Source organism: Hydractinia symbiolongicarpus, chromosome 14 (assembly GCF_029227915.1).
Source record: "Hydractinia symbiolongicarpus strain clone_291-10 chromosome 14, HSymV2.1, whole genome shotgun sequence".
Classification (NCBI taxonomy): domain Eukaryota; kingdom Metazoa; phylum Cnidaria; class Hydrozoa; order Anthoathecata; family Hydractiniidae; genus Hydractinia; species Hydractinia symbiolongicarpus.
This window is the reverse complement of record NC_079888.1, coordinates 17,284,955-17,304,306: the sequence shown is the minus strand read 5'-3', so window position 1 is coordinate 17,304,306 and position 19,352 is coordinate 17,284,955. Positions and strand designations below refer to the sequence as shown.

The 19,352-nt window shown below is 35.0% G+C and overlaps 2 protein-coding genes across 2 annotated transcripts; one reads left to right on the top strand and one right to left on the bottom strand.

Annotated features, from left to right (window-relative positions):
* Positions 1-132: 132 nt before the first annotated feature.
* Positions 133-1,784, bottom strand: LOC130625237 (piggyBac transposable element-derived protein 3-like). Its single transcript, XM_057440293.1, has 3 exons — positions 1,754-1,784; positions 1,356-1,430; positions 133-1,244 (listed from the first exon to the last, which is right to left on the bottom strand). Exons 1-3 carry the CDS (start codon positions 1,782-1,784, stop codon positions 133-135), a joined length of 1,218 nt encoding a protein of 405 aa, XP_057296276.1.
* Positions 1,785-7,581: 5,797 nt separating this feature from the next.
* Positions 7,582-17,703, top strand: LOC130625830 (uncharacterized). The gene is made up of 5 exons (XM_057440945.1): positions 7,582-9,800; positions 9,981-10,631; positions 10,691-10,869; positions 11,051-11,310; positions 17,383-17,703. The coding sequence occupies exons 2-5, from the start codon at positions 10,332-10,334 to the stop codon at positions 17,661-17,663; spliced, it is 1,020 nt and encodes a 339-aa protein (XP_057296928.1). The 5' UTR covers positions 7,582-9,800; positions 9,981-10,331; the 3' UTR covers positions 17,664-17,703.
* The last annotated feature ends 1,649 nt before the right edge of the window (positions 17,704-19,352 follow it).

The window sequence follows — 19,352 nt, the reverse complement described above, 5'->3', positions numbered from 1 at the left end:
AAAATCCAAGCATTGACTACCATCATATCAATTAAGTGGAAGAAAATTCTGTGATACCACTTTTTCGACCAGATTTTGTTGCGGTAATACCCTAAAAGCGAATCTAAAAAGTCTACGCCTCCCATATGTTTGTTATAAATCGTAACAAGGTTTGGGCACGGTGTCTCGATATGTTTGTTTTACCACCTTATTATCAAACCACGAGACAACGCAGACATCAACATCATCTATTGTTGCGACACGTTCTTCATGAGTTCCGCGACCTTTCTTTTTTATTTCTTTATCTGACGATACTGGACATTTTCCTATTCGGTTACGACGAACTGTCCCTACCATTTGTATACCTTTTGTATACATATACACGTTTAGTGGAATACTATTGAACCAATTATCAACATAAAGTTTGTAATTACAGTTTTCAGGAATAACTCGTGCTAATCGTACGACAACGTTACTGCTTGCACCAAGATCAGGCTCATTTTGGGCACATACATTATCTGCTCCACCAGTAAAAACTTCAAAATTATAACTAAAGCCTGAAACGCCACTCAAAACGAAAACTTTGAAGCCCCATTTATGTGGTTTTTTAGGGTTATATTGTTTGATGGAATGCCGCCCTTTGAAGGGGACAATCTGTTCGTCAACAGCTAAACTTTCTTCAATAGGTATTGTTCGAAGTTGCTCATTTAATTTGTTAACCAGTGGGCGAATTTTATTTATTTTGTCAGTTTTATCAGCAGTAGCATTATCACTAAAATGAATAAAACGTTTTATTTCTTCAAAGCGGTTGACTGTCATCACTTTTGCTACTTGGGGAATACCGATCGAGGACGACCAGTAATCTCGAGTACTCGGTAACTTGACGATTGACATATATAAAACACACGCAATAAATTTCTGAATGTCACCTTCTGTGATATCAACAGGTTTTTCTGGACGTGATTGAACTGAATATAAAACAGTTTGGCGTGCAATATCTTCGATCAAATCTTTAGGGAAAAGGTAGAAAAAATACGAAAGCTCTGATCCAAGACCCTCCAAATCATCATCTAGTTCATTTTGGTAGTCAACTTTAAACTCATAGTTCTCCTTTACTTCAAGATTCTTTTTCTTCCAATTAATCGGTATCTTTTTTTTTGCAGCAGCAGTTGTTTTTTTTGCATCCGTCGCTGTTCTTTTCGAGGTAGCCGCAATCGAACTCAGTGCCAAATTGTCATCGCTGTCACTTGATGAGTCATCATATTCTGATGACGTTGATTCAATTATTAAATCTTATTGGTTTGCAGCATTGTAATATTCATTTTCGCTGTCTGAATCAAGATCGTCATCAGAAGATTCGTTTGGTTCAGGAATACCCCTAACATTTACAAATGGTTGTACTCGGTTAACGCCGACAGGTTTTCGCCCATAAAATGATCTTACGCCAATTGCTAAAAATAAAAATAATTATCTAGAAATGAATTACTATGCTAAACACATCAAATATACTCACTATAAAGGCTATTTGTGTGTATGGGCATCAAATAAAGATAATAAAAGAAATCACGTTTTTAGGCAAATAGCTAGCTAATATTCTTTTTTTGCATAGTGTATCATATATGATACAGTCTAAAATCTGGAGTTTATGAAGAAATTATAGAGAAAAACTTGTAAAAAACTTGTTCCTAGACATAAACAACCTACAAATAAACTGTATGAATTTATTCAGCTTCGTAGCATCAAATTAAATATGATTTTAAACATGTTTACTTACATGGACCTTGAGATTTGCTGCCGGACGCCATCTTGTAAACATATGAAAGTATTCAGAAACGGGAATTATGAAATTTTATATAAATCTTGGTTTAACTTACTAAGAACTATCCAGAGAACCCGTATATCAAGTTTATTTAGCCTAAAATTAGATAGTGTGACCAGAGATAAACAAAACACAGACTGTATCATATATAATACGCTATGCGGAAAGGGGTTAAAAAGAGCTTGGAAAGTTGTCTTTTGTTTTTTTGATAAATGTTGATATGTTTGTAAATTTTGGAATTCGAGGTTTTGCTAATTATACCAAATACGTATGACGTTATGATTAAAGTGGGGTTTTTTTAGATTTTTTATATATGAGATGTATATAGATTTTGTTTGATATTTTGAATATACTTATATATGGTAAAATCTTTTATCATGATGGATTATCAATTATTTTGGATTTGTTTTAACCCTATTTTTAATTAAATTAAGTTTAATTTTTTTGCACCGCGCCTTAATGTACACGTAAAGTGCACTCAATTTCTCTATTAGACTTGAGTTAGTCAACAGTTTATCAGCAGCTAAATTCAAGAACTTGGGAACTATAATAAATCATCATTTTGGGCTTAACATCCATTAGTATTTTGGAAAAATTTGCGAAACCGCAATATTTTTATCCCACGAAAATTTAACATTGTTCTAACGTTGCCGTGACGTTAGATTCCCTGCAATGGTCCCAAGAATGCAATCTAACAACATCCACAACCTCAAACGCTCGTATGTTCCAAGTGCTTTCTTTCGCATCAAACGCTTTTTTCGATAACGGTTCGTATCCAGCCACATCATTGCCAAACCCCGCAGGTGACTTAAAGACCAAATCCAAGCAGAAAGCTAACAGCGCCCATGCCGGTTTGATAAACAAAGGTAACACATGCTATGCAAACTCTATCCTTCAAGTGTTAACTGTCCTGTTACATACTATTTTTTACCAGGATTTAACTTTTTCCATGCCATAAAAACAAATTGGGGGAGGTAATAAATTTCCCTAGCGGTTCTAATTCACCCCAGCTAATCCTTGCCCGGTTAGTTTACCGTGATATAGGAGTTTGCTCACTCCTTTCTCTCTCTTAAGGTCCTGTAAAAAGCATAGCAAGGAGGCTAGACTTGTTGTCTTGTCTTTGGGTTTGACGGTCCCACTTGTTACCCCAATCCAGTAGGTAGGCAGAGTTTGCTCACTTTGCCTTCAGGATTGATGATCCTGCTCCCCTGAGTCATTTTAGAAACTTTGCAAGGGGGTTTAATATTCTTATCTTGTCCTCGTGGTTTGACGCGCACGCACATCACCCCAGTCATGACAGGCTGGCATTGTCACTAGGTTGACCCACCGCAGCTACAGCCAGGCTCACAAGTCCTGGCGCATAGATCGTTGCCTGCTTTAGTTTACATTTGTTCCGTTAGGAATTATTCTAAGATTTATCCTTTTAAGGATAGTTTTGTCAAATCAGTTTTATTTATTTTATGTGTGCCTATTAACTCAGTTTGAATTGCCTAATTGTTTTGTTTGTTGTCTTTTTATGTTTTTTTATTAGTGTTTTGTGCTTTGCCACTGTTTTACGCGTCCTGTTTAATAGTCAATGTATTTTTTCTGAGATAATCCTTGTTAAAAGGGAGGGTTTTGCTATTTTCATTAGACAAGCTATATCACAACAGGCAGCTGTTTTGTAACTTTACCAATCATTATCGTTATTGTGGCAATGTTAGCTTAAAGGGGAATTAAGCCCAATTTTTTTTTCTTCGGAAATATCTTTTACAAACCCTACTTATTTTGATGGTATATAAAAAAAATTGAAATTCTTTGAATTTACATCCCTTTTTTAGCATAAAAGTTGACAACAGTAATCGCCATGTTTAAATCATAAAAAATCTGCGATGGAGATCTATGACGTATTTTACGCTCATTTCAATTTTTTGATCTCTTTATCTTTTTTAAAGTTGTTTACACAATGTGAACAAACGTAACAGCGTATTTGTTGATGTTATCTTTCTTCCAAAAACGATGCCTACTTGTAAAGCTTATGGCTGTAGAAATAGTACTGGGAAAGAACGGCAACATTTCGAGTTGAATGTGATGAACGCCCGAGTGAAGTTGGCTATCTTGGACCATAACAATAACGTTGGTCGAAAGCAGGCTGTTGTAAAATGCGCGTGTAAAGGGAGTCAGAAGGTCGGTGAAAAAAAGTGGAAGTTTGTCTCAAGCAAATTGAATAAAGAGTGGGTCGCGAAACCTGTGAAAGAACCCAAGTCTTTCAGTTTTGTTGATGCGATAATGAATGACATAATTGAAAGAAAGGAGATTCTTCCCTTATTTTCCGCACAACACAAGCTGGAATCACCACGCGACATCCTTTTCCAAGCCTTTCATAATAATGTACCCAGGCCGTGTACTGTCGGTAACTGGTGTACCTCATTTCCGTTACAACGGAATCAAAGTTTATGTTATAGTGTAAACCAGGATAAAATATTCGAAAGAAATTATTTATTCATCAAAACTTCTTTGAAACAAATTGTTATTTGAGGCACATGGGCTCTCCTCCTTTTTTATTAGATATTCAAGGAATGACATTGTTTTTAATTTAATTAAATAATCTGCGATGGTGTGTATTTTCATAGCGCATGGACCTGTAAGATTATAAAGCGAAAAGTGAGAAGATTAGAAGAACGTTTTATTTGTGTGTGACAATGAGAAATATGGTCTGTGAAAATATTTACGAGAAACATATTTTTTGAAGAAAGATTTACTTATTAGTATATGTGGAGAGTTCGTTATATTTTTTCTGATATCGTCGATGTCGTATGCTGGCTGTCTCTAACACTGTGCGGTTCAAACATAACATTTCAAAATCCTTGTGCATCGTGATGCACTTGTTATCATTCAACTTGTCGTTCAATAAATTGAAAAATTCTTGGCAACACTTGCATTCCACAAGAGTGAAGCAATTATAAATAACGCAACATGTACAAGTACACCAATGCAAATTTTCAAGTCTGCTTGAATTCAATTCGTCTTCTTCTTCGCTATCACTGGATTTATAAGTCACTTTTTCAAGTTCTGCTTTGGAGTATTCAGGCTCATTCATGTAACATCCTGTTACTGACGTTTCGCTAGAGTCACTTGAATATTCTACTTCTGAAATAGGAGAGTCAGAGCAGGAGCTTGAATTTGCCATATATCGCTGCTTTCGCTCAGCGCAAGCTTATGCTTCTTCAGCGTAATATACGTCACGATATAACAGTCTCCAGAATCAGCCGTGGCCTCAGAAAATTTAAATGGCGCTTACCGTTCGCTCATAGAAGGGGTAACTTTTATATTAAAATCAATCCAAATAATATTTATTTTTCAAAATTTTGACCAGAATTTGGGAAACGAACATAATGTTAACCGAAATAATGCTGTTTAAGTTTGAGGCTTAATTCCCCTTTAACGTTACACAAACGTTAAATATGTTTTTTTATGCAACATTGTCCTAACGTTGTCGTAACGTTGTAAAGTTAACGTTATTGTGGCAATGTTAGCTTAACGTTACAAAAAGGTTACAAAAAACGTTAAATATGTTTTTTTTATGCAACATTGTGCTAACGTTGTCATAGCGTTATAAAGTTAACGTTGTCAAGGTAATGTTAGCCCAACGTTGCTGTAACGTTGTCTAACGTAAAACCTAAATACAACGTTACTCTAACGTTAATATAACGTTGTGTGCCGGCTGGGCTATAGTGAAAGGCCTCAACAATACCAAGACTGCAATGATTGGAATAAAGCCTTCGAAGGCCATGAAGTTGGAGGACGTGCCACTTACAAAAAAACAAGATTATCCCGAAAAACCTTTGCCTGAAGATGGGTTGTACACCTCTATCTTGTTCAACCTGGAAAAGAACATGGTGATCAAAAAAGACGTGCCACGGATGCTTTTTGGGGCAATAAAACATATAGGCTCGATCGCATTGTAGCAGAATCAAAAAGCCGGGCCTGACCGTAGTTTTGTCGCAGAAGAATTAATGTTGATTCCAGAGGATGTTGAAGTACCTTCTTAATATGTGAGTTACGTTCGCTGTTGATCCGCTTTTTCTTTCTTTCTTATACATTTATCCTTACGTTTATAAAACCTGTACTTCCAGGGTCATGGGGGAGGAAAATGTAAATCCGAGCGGTTTTATATTACCCCAGCTAGTTCATTCGAACCAGTTTGCCGTCAATACCCAGAGGGTAAAGAGTTCAGCTCACTCTTCTCTGGTAACTTAAAAGAAGCTTAGCAAGGGGGTTTGCTTTCAGCTTGTCTTTGGGTGTAACGACCCCAACTTTTTACCCCAGTTCAGTAAGGTGCCCAAGTTTACTAACTTGGTCTTTAGGCTTGACAACCCTGCTGTCCTTAGTCAAAATATGTACAGGCTGGTCCTGTCATGACAACCTCCTGTGTAAGGCTGAGTGTTGGGGCCCTGTAACACATGTGGAAAGCTACAGCCAGAGTCACAAGTTCTGGCGCACAGGAGGGTTTTATATAATTCTTTTTTATATTATATATTTTTGACATATACATTTTTTCCATTTGTGTTTGTTCTGTAACCAGTCCGTTTATGTTGTTAGCTCTGTCTTGTGTCATATTGTTTGTGATTGAAGGATTGTTTTTTCTCTTTAAGATTTTTCAGTGAATAGTTATAGGTCCAAGTTGGACAGTACTCATGCTTGTAATAAGCAAGAAAGTGTATTCAGCACCTTCTTCTGGGAGCCTAATCCCAATTTTATTTACATCCACCGTCCCTGTAGACAAGATACTTCAGTGCAGCTTGCTGTATTGTAAACCTTTTTCATTCACAAGAATGGTAGATTTTTAATAATTTTATGACTTGTAAGAGTCACAAAATCATCGCCTGCTTTCTCCATATCGATATAAAACAACTCTTTGAAAAGCTCACGCGTATCGTCATCAGGCAATGGTCGAGGTAAAAATAGTTGGTACCAAGAATATCTTCTTTGAAGTAGCACCAGGCGTGAACGGTATTTAGATCGTCGCATACTGGTTCCCTTACTATCATATTAGGGTCCATCGCTTGTAAAATATTTATTCTCGCTGCTAGCTGTTGACGTTGACATTTGATCCTATAATAGTCTTGTCTGCCAGATATCCCACGTTCATGAGGATAGTTTTTATCGACTACGCATAGCACAGTGTCCATTGGAATTCGAGACATTTTTTATCTTTCTTAATTTTTTGGAATCCAAAATTTCTTATCTTGGTCAAATCCAAGAAAATGAAAAATTGCTATCGAAGACTGCGACCAATCTTCCAATGCCGGATCACTTAAATCATACAAATCATCCCGAGTAAGATGATTTGTATGAATAATAAGTCTGAAGTGAAATTGATATCGCTCAACATGCCCATCCTTTTCAAGTCTATTAAAGGCATGCATACCGTTGGGATTTTCTATAACAACAATTTCCTCAGATTTTGGAAAGTTTTCACGGAACCATCGTCGCTTTCTAATGTTGTTGTTTCTTACAACTATATAATCTATAATCAGTGTAATGAGGTTGGTAGATGAAAGGATTGACATTTTTAAGAATAGTGACGCTGGTTAGAAATGTTTTACCAGTTCTTAAGAACGCCGGCTCCGCCAAGGCACTTAAAGACATGCATAATAACTTACGAGGGTGCCGACTCGCGTGAAACGCCGTATACGTTAGCCCAGACGTGGGCGTTTTTTCGAGGTTTTCGTCTGTAACCGCCCGGAAAAGCCTGGGCCCTATCGAAACCGCCCGATTTGTGCCCGAAGTGCAACGTGAACGAGCTTATTGTTCTCATTTAAATTTTGTGGAGACGAAGGAAGATGTTATTATGTTGTTGTACTGTCAGTTTCTTATTTGTGGGTTTTATTGCAGCTATTTATCGAATAAAGGCTATAAAACAATTCTTTTCAGAACTAATGCACTACCACTATTAATAAAAGGTAATTTTTCTATTTTTTCCAGTTATTTCGTGTTATTTTCTAAGCTGCCAATCCTTGCAAACCAATTTGTGTTGTCGCTTATTTGTATGTAAGCTAAGTAGATAGGTAGCTAATACTACTAATATCCACGAAATTTTATACAATTTAAATGTAATAATCTTCGCTTGTGATTAAGGTAGAAAACTAGATATAAATGAACAAATAAATATTACAAACTTTACACTCATTGTTTATGCTAAAAAGATTATAGTTAGCTCTATATTTTTGTGTTCATGATTGTATTTTTGTCGAAGATGTCAAGTTTAAATCGTCCTAATGGTGGTAGACCTTCAATGAAAGATTATTAAAAGAGATCAGGATGATGCCATCATGAATAAACGACCTAAAATTGAAAATTACTTTTTTGTTACATCGAAACCACCACATGTGATATTCCAACAGCTTCATCTTCTAGTATATGTGACCAAGTTATGTTGGATGATGTGATATTGTTGTGGACCAGCCTGAAAGCATTGATGGAAAGTTAATAAAACGGTTTAATGAATTGGATGGTTATAACAATGTACTTTTGAAAAAGATAGAAAACTATGAACAGGAGTTGATCTAACAGTGCATTAAGGTAAAGGATTATGAAATTTCCCAATTGAAAAGTCGTCTGTCTGATATTGAAAAAACTGCATCTCAGTTTGAAAAAAATAGAAGCAGCACAACATTTATCACCAGCTGCCTCAATTATAACATCTTTAGTGGACAATGGAGACATCTCCCCATTACATATTGGTCTTATAAAAACCTTTGCTACCGATATAAGCAAAGGGTCGAAAAGATTTTCAATTGTTTGTCAGAAAACTTACATGGTCCCTGTGTTTTAATTGTCATGGGAATCTGTTGCTGCTGCAGTTGCTTTTTTGAATCCAAATACTCACATGTATACCGAGGGTAATAAATTTGTAATTTTTTCATAATTTTAACTATAATGCTTTTTGGTATCAGGTTTAGAATAAGTAGATGGATTATTTTTTTCATATTTTATTTTTCTGTGAAATTCTTGCATTTTTTAATTAGGTGTTACTGTGGATACATCATCACTTTTACGAGGAGATAAAAACTTGATTGATATAGGAAATATAAATCCTGTGAATTGTATGATTGGTGAGACAGCGACAAAAATAATAATTGAATTTAATCAATATGACATGAAGTTATATGGATTGCCAGCTATGCCCCGATATGTGCTAGTCCGAAATATCACTAGTGAAAATCTTGATATAGAGAATTTATTGCATGGTATACCAGTGCAGTATGGCAAAAAAAAACTCGAAAACATTTAATTGGTACACATGTTATCAATGCTCAATTTGAGACATACGAAGGCTGGCGAACAGCATTAAACAAAAATGGGCAATATGGTGTAACTGTCGAATCAATACCAACATTTCCATTGATATCACCTGATAATTCTAAATGTGATATTGTAGTATCGAAGTATTTGCAGAATCAATAGCACTAAATTGGCCGAGATCCACATACGTATACTCCCTGACTGTCGGCCAAACAGCTGTAGATGTTCCGTTGTATGAAGTAGCAGCAATCAGTACAAACAATCGCTATTTGCAAAACCAGGTAATTCTTTTAAATAGTATGCATCGTCCTTCACATTGTATTTGCATTTAAATTTCTATTAAAAATTTAAGGTTTGTTTCTCATGCGTATGGATTTTTGTTGAATTGTTTTGTATGATCATAAGCTTCAGAAATACAACTTCATGAAGATGTTAAACAGAAACCATGTGCCTGTGTTTCAATTTGTTGCTGATGGAGATTCTAGATTTAGAAGCCAGATGTTGCAAATATCAGCATATGAGTACAAAGATACAACAGTTATACACATGTCAAATTGGATGTACCGTTGTGACTGCAAGACATTTGTAACAGCAGCGGTTGGGTCATGCCTGTTATGCAGGTAGAAGAATTGTTCCACTACATTGTTCCATCCAACGAATTGAAGCGAGGAAGCTATGCTAAACATCTGTTAAGTGAACCTCAGATCCCATTCAGGTATATAGCTTTTTACCATTGTCCTTGTTTCTTATATGCGTATAGAAATTATACTTCAAATTACATATAGTAGATTGCATCTGGACTATGTTGTCTCTTTAAAGCATTATTCTTTTCTAATTTTATCCTCAGATTTATTGTATAAATATTGTAAGCGAAAATATATTTGATTTTTTTTAGTCCAGACAACGGAACCGTTGTGGAGTTTTAATTGGAATACGATGCTTGACAGATGTTTTTCCGTCATATGCTTCATTTCTTGGAGATCTTCCAAGAACTTGCACACAGGACCAATGCCACTGGCTGCGCAAGCTTGTTAAAAGTTCCACTTTATCTACAAAGCCACTTAGACTTGAAATTTTGTTGTAGCCTTCAGCCATTTATGTCGTGTTTATGAAATGGGACCAGACTTTGGTCTGACACGACGTGATGTTGACATCAACAACAAAACCGAATTAACTTGAATTTTCAAAACTGGGAATGAGTAATCTCCTTTAAAATGAAGAATTTCATCAAGTCATTTCACCACAGATGAGATTGAAAAAACTTAAAGGACAGTTTCCTCAAGATGGTGTTCCAGACTTTTTGAACATTGATGTTGTTAACGTAGAAATGGAAGTACCAGTAATTACTGGTAATTTGGAACGTGGAACAACAGTGCGATCCATTCGTCCACCAACTGTCCCCGTTCTCAATATGGATGTTAAGAGAACAACAGTAAGTAAGATGTCACCATTCACAAACAACGTGGCGATAAAAAAACAGTCTGATCAGCACAACGTCGTGCGCTTACGCTCGGAAGATGACCAACATATTGATTATCAAGATAAGGTAATGCTACATCAAGGTGATTACTTTCTTACCCAGTAAAAATATGTGTTTTTAAGTAGAATCTAACGCAAATGTTGAGGTTATTTGAGTTGTGTATCGAAAGGTTTCGGATGATATATTTTATGCTGAGCCAAAAATTTATCAGAAAAAATTATGTGGCACTTAGACGTACATTTTACAAGAAACTGGACATGATTAAAACATTCTATAATGATATAAAGAAGTTTACTCAGATCAGGTAGGTTGACATATTTGTTATTAGTTTTTGCTTTTTTTTTCTAGCAACATAAAATCCCTTTTTACTATATTTATTTGCATGTGTAAAAAAATTTTACGATGTATGGCAACATGTTTTTGATTTGTTTTACAAAACCGTATGTGCTTTGCGGGTATTTAATTTCGTCATATATCTGTACTAGGAGAGATGAAGATCGATGCATCGATGGAGAGGGTGAAGAGCTTAATGGTGACCAAAATGGCGACCAAAATGGCATTTATTGTTTCTGCCTATTTGATGATGCTGATGAACAAGAATCCATATTGTGCGGAAATTCCACTTGTCGGATTAAGTGGTACCATCTGACATGTGTGGGCTTAACCTCAAACACAGTTCCATTGGGTGTGTGGGAATGTGCGATATGCCGTGAAGAGGATCATTGGTGTACATGTGGTAATAAAGGTATGTGCATGTTTATACACCACGCCTTATCCTTATACCTTAATTTTGGTCATCTGCAAAAATAAATTCCGCAATATCTCTGTTGAGGTCGGTATCCGCAAAAACTTATTCCGCGAAATATGCTATTATTGGGTCACTCATCCTCAAAAATAATTTTTGCACAAATTTCTTCCGCAAATAATTTCTTCCCTTAAGGTATTATATGGCGCGCCTGAGGGGACAAAATTAAAAAAACCTAAAAAGTAAACAAAAAAACTTTTTTCCAAGAAAAAAACGTTTTCGATATTAAAATAAAAATAAATAATATAAAAAATACGAAAACATTTTTTTTTTCGCATTTTTTTTTCTTTTTAGTTGAAAAAAAATTATTATATTTTTTTAATAAATGTTTTTTTCTTTTTTTGTGGCACCTGTCAATCAATCAATCAATCCAAATTTCGACAAGTATAACTATTCAGCATTTTATTCAAAATTCCGCTCAAAAATGAAATATTAGAAAAACAATGATGGCGGAATATGTTCCACATGTTACAGCTGCAATTACGTTTCTAAATGGTTTAGAAAGAAACAGGTTTTTGCCCTTGAATGTAATCGGGCAGAAAATTTACAACATTCAGTTTGACGAAATTATATGGAATTTAGCATCAATATACTTAGAGTACTTACAAGTCCCTAATATAAGTGATCGTGTACCAGAAGTTATTAGATCACGACAAAATTCTTATGAAGAACTAGTGAAACATCGTTGTCCATGTGGTGATAAAAGCAATGCTTACATTAGTCCTAGAGCTGTGACTGGTGAAGCTGGCAGACCAAAGTATGAAGTGCCAAAGGAACAAGTCATTAGCCTGAGAAAGATCGGATACCAATGGAAGGACATTGCTCAGATGCTTGGTATTAGTATCAAAACACCCCGTCGTCGTCGTAAACAATTTGATTTACTTTTTTGAGAAGCAGAATATTCAGACATAACTGATCAACAACTCGATGAAATAGTTCGAGAATTGCTTTTGATACTCCCAAATTGCGGCGAAAGAATGGTAATAGGTGCAATTACCAGCAAACATATTAACCCTATTCGGTCCGGGGTTTTTCGAACATACTATGACCGGGGGGGGGGGCGGATTCCGCCCCCCCTGGGCGGATTCCGCCCCCCCTCAATAACTTTTCATAGGGTTGTTCAAATTGAATCAAACTTGGCACACTTATATTACGTCATAAAAGGAACAAAATGGCGCCAATAAACTTTTGCTTGCGTCAGCACATTTTCTGTGACGTCATCTGAAGCTTGAAAATTGTTAAAAATGCCACTATCTGCTTGAAATATAATTACTTTTGTTCTAGAGCAAATTTTTACATTCTGTTTGAAGTTTCTGAAAGCTAAATAAAAGTTATTTAACATATCTTCCGGTTTTTACATGGATCGGATAAAAAATTGCCAAAAATTGCCCGAAAATCCGTTTTTTTCCGATTTTCGGGTAAAATCCGACAAAATCGGGAAATCGGATTAGTCACGTGTTCAAATTATTCCAAATGATTCTTCTTGATAAAGCAAAGTTGTGTTGCAAGTTTCAAGTTCAAGGATAATCCTAACAGGAGTTATTATATTTTCCCCATTATAAGGATTTCATAGAGATTTTTAGGGGTAGTTACGAGTAATGGCCAATATCAAAGCCTCTGAAAGGTATGGGACCCAAAAAATTAGCATGCAGGTGTCTAATAGATAAATGTTGAAACTCAGTAAGTATCATAGCCATATAAGAAAGCAATCAGAAGTTATTAAAACAAAACCGTCAGGGGGGGGGCGGAATCCGCCCCCCCCCCCCCCCGGACCGAATAGGGTTAAGGCGAAAAGAGAAAGATTGCGACAATCAATCATGAGAGTAGACGCGTTGAGCAGGGTGATGAGGCGAAGGAATTGTATACAAAGAAGGAGGTACAATGTGAAATCTCCAATTTCGCTGTGGTAAGTAAGTTTCCCGAATTAACAAACAGTGTTTGCGTTATGACCATATCCATTTCTTAAAACATTCTTTTAGGCATATGGACGGCCATCATAACTTAATTAGATGGCGCATTGTGTTTCACGGATGTATAGATGGTTATTCAAGATTAGTAACATTTCTCAGATGTAATTCAAATAACAGAAGCACTACCGTATTAGATCTATTTCTGGAAGCCATCAATAAATACAATGTCCCTAGGAGAATTCGCACTGACCACGGTACAGAAAATATTGCAGTGGCACGATGGATGTGGCCAGTAAACCTGTCATAACTGGACTATCAGTGCATAATCAAAGAATGGAAAGGCTTTGGCGCGACTTAGTCATACAGGTTGTTGAATATTTTAAAGGCATTTTTTTCATGGAGCAGGAAGAAATGTTAGACCACGTAAATGATGTAGATTTGTACGCATTGCATAGCGTGTTTTGCCTAGAATTAATCGTGCTTGCGAGGATTTTGTGAAGCAGTGGAATAATCATCCTTTATCAACTGAAGGCAATAGAAAGCCGTATCAGCTGTGGACTCAAGGCATATATAGGAACTGGCATTCTTCTGATAACGGCTTGAAACAGATAATGGAGGAAAATGAAAACATTGGTACACATGGAGTCGAACTTGACGGTCCAGCTCCTTTAATAGATTTGGCCAATAACATAGATGTTCCTGAGATAGCTCTGGACCTACCATACAATTTCATGCAAAATATTGAACCACTTTCTGAAGACCACAATCACGGAACAAACTTTACATTCAAGCTCGTGAATTATTGGTACATGTGCTATGAAAAGCTGATGTACGGTTGAATACCAAAAAAAGGATTTTAAGCGCTCGCGATGGAACATCAGGGCCAAAAATTTATAATTCAGTTGATGGGCTGGCGTTTATTTGGCACTTGATAGTAGGAGTATGTAAAGTTAATAAGTTGTTAATTTTTAACAGGGACAAGAGTTTATTAAAAATGTATTTTAGTGTGTCAAAGAAATACTTTAATCAGAAGTTTACATTTACTCGTATTAAATAACAAAAACTTTAGTAATCACTAACAAAACATAGTAGCCTTCACATATTTTTTTTACTAACGTAAAAAACTTTTAAGCCTTTTATTGTTAACATTAAGAAAATTAAGTTAAGTCAATAAGTCCCCTTTTTATATAACGAAAAGTAAACAAAATGAAACATAATGTCAACATAAATATAACAATCTTTTTATATAATATATAATAATCTTATGTAATCTTATATAATAATCTTTTTTAACTTCACGCTTTGTATAACTTTGGACGTTTTAGGACAGCAAAAGGAAAAAAACGAGTTAAAAAACTCACAAACGTTCAAAACCCTGTCCTTGTAACCGTAAGGTAGCATCAATTGCCTTTTTGAAATCGTTATATGCATCATGACAAATTGGAATCGAAAGTATCGACAAAACGTATCTGCATCAGGAAATGGTTTACCTCTCCTGTTAAACTTTAGAGTAATGCCATTTTCCAAAGGAACTGACGAAGAGCAACAAAATACTAATAGGTCCTTTTTTTGTGATAGCTAAAATAAAAAGAAGCTGCAAATTTTACACCCATAAGAAATATATGAACTTGCAAAAAATTTTAAAAATACAAATTATAGTCCTATAAAAAATTGGTAAGTAATTTAAAAATATAAAAATAGAAATACCTTCATCAACTGTATCTTCATTGCTGTTTGATGAAAGACACAAAATATTACACAAAATGTTATAAAATTTGTAGATATAAAAACAACATTTTTACAAAGTGGATTGCCGTTCTAACTTTGAAAACAATGATTTTATACTGCACTTTTTTATCGCCTTTGGTAACTTAAATCAATTGTAAAGATCTTCAGGCTGAATCACATGTGGATTGAAATACTTCTTTCCAAATGCTTCGATTGTTTTTTAGCACACTGATAAGGGAGATGGTTTCAAAACCTTCTCGTAGTTGCTCTGTTTCTTCATGTCCCATTTTAAAGATGCAATATATAGTTAACAGATACAAAGCTGTGTCCTTGGTCTTTGTTGTAAACATGGAATGTCCATATCCAGCAGCTTTACGTTCACACTATAAGAAATCATTACTTTGATATGCAAACATTTCTTTGTCATCATCACATGATCGAATCTAAAAAAACACATAAATTTATAAATTTACCATTCTCATCTAAAGATTCAACATTATAAAAAGTCAAATAATAGTAAGTTAGAATCAATAGTACTAAATATATATACTATAACCACCTGCTGTATTATGTGTCGTAATTCAAAATCTGGAAAATCTTGATCTGTTACAACAGAATATGCTTCTGCAATATCATTAGTAATCAAAAAATGGACATATGCAGAATGCTATGTGCAATAACTTTTCCAGCATAGAGATATAACTCACTGTCCAAGTGGAATTCATTGTAAACAGGAACTTTATGATTTATATCTCCCTTAAACAATCGAATGCTTCCTTATCCACGTATCAAGGAAGCATACGTGAATTGAATGCTTCCTTCTCCACGTATTACTTGAAGTAATATATAAAAATATTCCCTTTTTGGACCATCTGCACCCATGCCTTCTTCTCCATTTTCAAAGGTTACTTCTGGGAAGTAAGATATTTCAATTTGGCCACGTTTATATTGAATTAAAGTGGTTTTTAACTATGTATCTGACCTGTTGATTAAAATTTTTTGTTTCTTCCCGGTTGCTACATGAATTGTACGAATATCAACCAAATCCTTCATCACAAAATCTGTACTGCAGCCAAGCTTTTTTCTGATTGTTCAAGTACAATATCCTTTGATGAACTTTGAGCTGATGACTCGACTTGGCCTGATGTCGAAGTATTGTTATTTATATCTTTAATTAATCCAAATGCTGGCTTTTCTAATAATCCATCATCACTAGCAGATTCAAACTTTTCTTCTTTTTCATAGCAATTGATGAATGCACTAAAATAACTTTTAGTTGTGTCAATTAAAGACCTGATATAAATGCAGCCGTTTATACCAGGAGAAGACAAATGCTTTAAAACTTTTCCATTTATGTTATTTATGCCTGAAGGATTCATTAATTTTTTATGTACCGGTTTCATAAATGAAGATTGATTTTTGCTTGGAAGTTTATCTTGGAACTTTTCAAAAATCATTTCTCTGATTTCATCCTCCTGAGCTTCAAGTAAAACCTCGAAGGCATTAACAATAAATCCTGATGATTGTAAATGTTCCTTCAATTCACCTTTCGGTATAACTTTAATTTTTGGTGAAGGAATTAACACAAGATCTTTCATGAATTTTGCAGATTTTCTTTGCTTAGAAGTATTACTATTGGTATTGGTAAAAGGTCTTTTGGTGGAAGATGGCAATCGTGTGAAAGTGTTCCGATTTTTCTGTTTTAAAATAATTCAAAAATGACGGTAAAAAGGGCACAAAAATAGTTGTTACCCATACCTACCTCTGGGGAAAAATATGTATTGTAGTCATTGTAACTTGGTTTTAGCTAGCTAGATTGCTAGCTATAAGTCACAAAACCAAAAAAGTGAAATTGGTTTGTAAAACAAAATAACGTAGCTTTTTACCATTTTTCTCTTGTCTTTTTGGACGGAAGAGTAAATGTACAGCTTCTTCAACATTGTTTTATTCGCTGTTCTGCTCGGACTTCTTTTTTTGCTGTTCCAAAGCACGAACAAGGTTGCTGAGGTCTTCAAGTGCAGAGCTCATGTTGTTTTCTTTCTGCGCCATTTTAGAAGTGCCGCAAGAGGGGAAACAAAGTAATAAATTGCAAAACAGATTACCCTGTCAAACAAAAATGAGCAATAAATTAAATCAAATTGTTTTTTTATCTTTTTGTTTATTCGTTGTTGTTTTTTCATTATTATTTTTTAAAAATTTCAAAAAATAAGTATTTTGTTCAAAAAACTGATTTTTTACAAAAAAATTATTTTTTTAAATAACAAAATGTTTTTTTAATTTTGTCCCCTCAGGCGCGCCATAGTATTATGATGTTGAAAATTAATAGACTTCCATAACTTTCATATGTCTAACGTTTTTTTACTTCCTCTTACAGAGAGTTATGGTGAAATGACTGGTTGTTCAAGGTACGAAGCGTGCAAAATCGAATGGTTTCACCTGAAGTGCGTAAAATTATATTGTTTGCTTCAGGGCACTTGGTACTGTGATTGTATTCGTAATGGTGAATTCAAAGAAGATCATGGTCCGCAATATTGTATTTGCTATCGTTCAGCAAATGTTCATGAAATTGTAAAGTGTGCAAATAGAAGTTGCGATTGTTGTGTGAGAAATTCCACTCAAAATTGGGAGGACTGGCTTTGTGAAAATTGTATATAGAAATTTTTATTGTCTTTCTGAAAAATATTATATTTTAATATATACGTGTTATGTCAATTATCATCTCCGTTACTTAGGAAATTGAGACAAAAAAAAGCAAAAAACTCTTTTTAAAAAATAATAAGGTTGCAAAAACTTATTCACTTAGTTCTATTCACGTAGCCAAAAACTATCTTGCTGAGCGACAACCGCGGTCCTAGGACATTTTTACATTTCCGGTTTCGCAAGCGTGATTTTAAATTGCATTCCGAGAAAAGACAAAGATTTAGTTTCCAGCAATTTTTCTTACTCCTCGTTTATTTTCTCTAAATAAATATTTATATGAGTGACATAATTTTCAGTTTTTTCTACAGCTTCTTTAATATCTGCCTGCAACTGACTTTTTGTCTTCACCTTCGGTATGAGATCTTCTGCACTTCTCTTCGCACAGATTTAGCCGGAAATTTTATCGATTATTGGGCGACGACAGGTGGAACTTCTCCCTTTAAAATCGGCGAGTAACCCATGTATTTCGAACCTTTTTTCTCTATAAAAAAATAATAATTTGTATAATCTTTCGCGGCGGCTGCTAAACAGTTAAAAACCAACATAGGAAACTTACTGGAGAGTAAACCCTGTTTCACATGTTTCAGCAAAGCAACAGTTTCATCGCGGAGCATACCTTTTGCCCTCAATTCTGCAGTGTCTGGGAAATTTATGTCCCAGAAACCATCTGGTGTTGAAGAATTCTTTAAATTTTTTTTTAACTTTGGCGTTAAATGCAGAAAATTAAAAAAAAATACTATTTTTAGGTTTACTAGTTCTCAATTAAGTCAGACGGGTTATCAATAAGAGTAGACTCGGGAAAATAAAAAACACAGTCAAATTTTCCTCAGGAAGTTAACTATTTACAAGAAACATGTACAACTATTCTTTGTTGCATTTTGCTTGGTGCTTTTTTAAATCCCCGGGCGGTGGAATTTTCTGCCACACTCGCAAACGTGATCCCACTCCTGGAGATGAGTGTATATGACATGCTCATCTCTTCTGTATTTTGCCACAAATCCTTTTTTGCAAATTCTGCAAATGAATTTGTGGCTCGACTTTGTTAGCGAAGGATGAACAGGTGAAACTTCAACTTGTTCATATCTGCAAAAGGTCTTTTACAAATTTTACAGGTACAGTACTGAATTTTTTTTATTAATCCGATGTTTATAATTTCTTTGGGCTTTCTCCATCATTTCTTTCAACCTTTACTTTCTTACTGTTCTCATTCTCTTTAGTTTTTTCTTCATCTTCTTCTTCATCATCCTCTATTAACACTGCCTCCTACAAAAAAGAATAAACTCTTAAATCTTCAACAACCTCGTTCTCATATCTTTTTAAAATATCAATTAACTAATTAATTAGGGAGTATCAACACTTACACTCACTATCGGAATCAGTTCTTCATCGCTTTCACTCCGGCTTTCATCACCACCTCCGTCTCCACCCGCTTCTCCAAAACTCGGTAACGTTAAAAGTACAGCAGCCATAATTCTATGAAGGGTAGAAAGAAGGAAAAATTTAAGTGAATATAATATGTTCCATGTAAAAAGAGCAAAAGTCACTTACGTCGTAAAATAGTTATCTTTTGCTACCTTGTTCCACAAACACCAATCGTTAACTACTTTGTCTCGCACGTGGCTATCACTTTCACAGGAAAGGTGT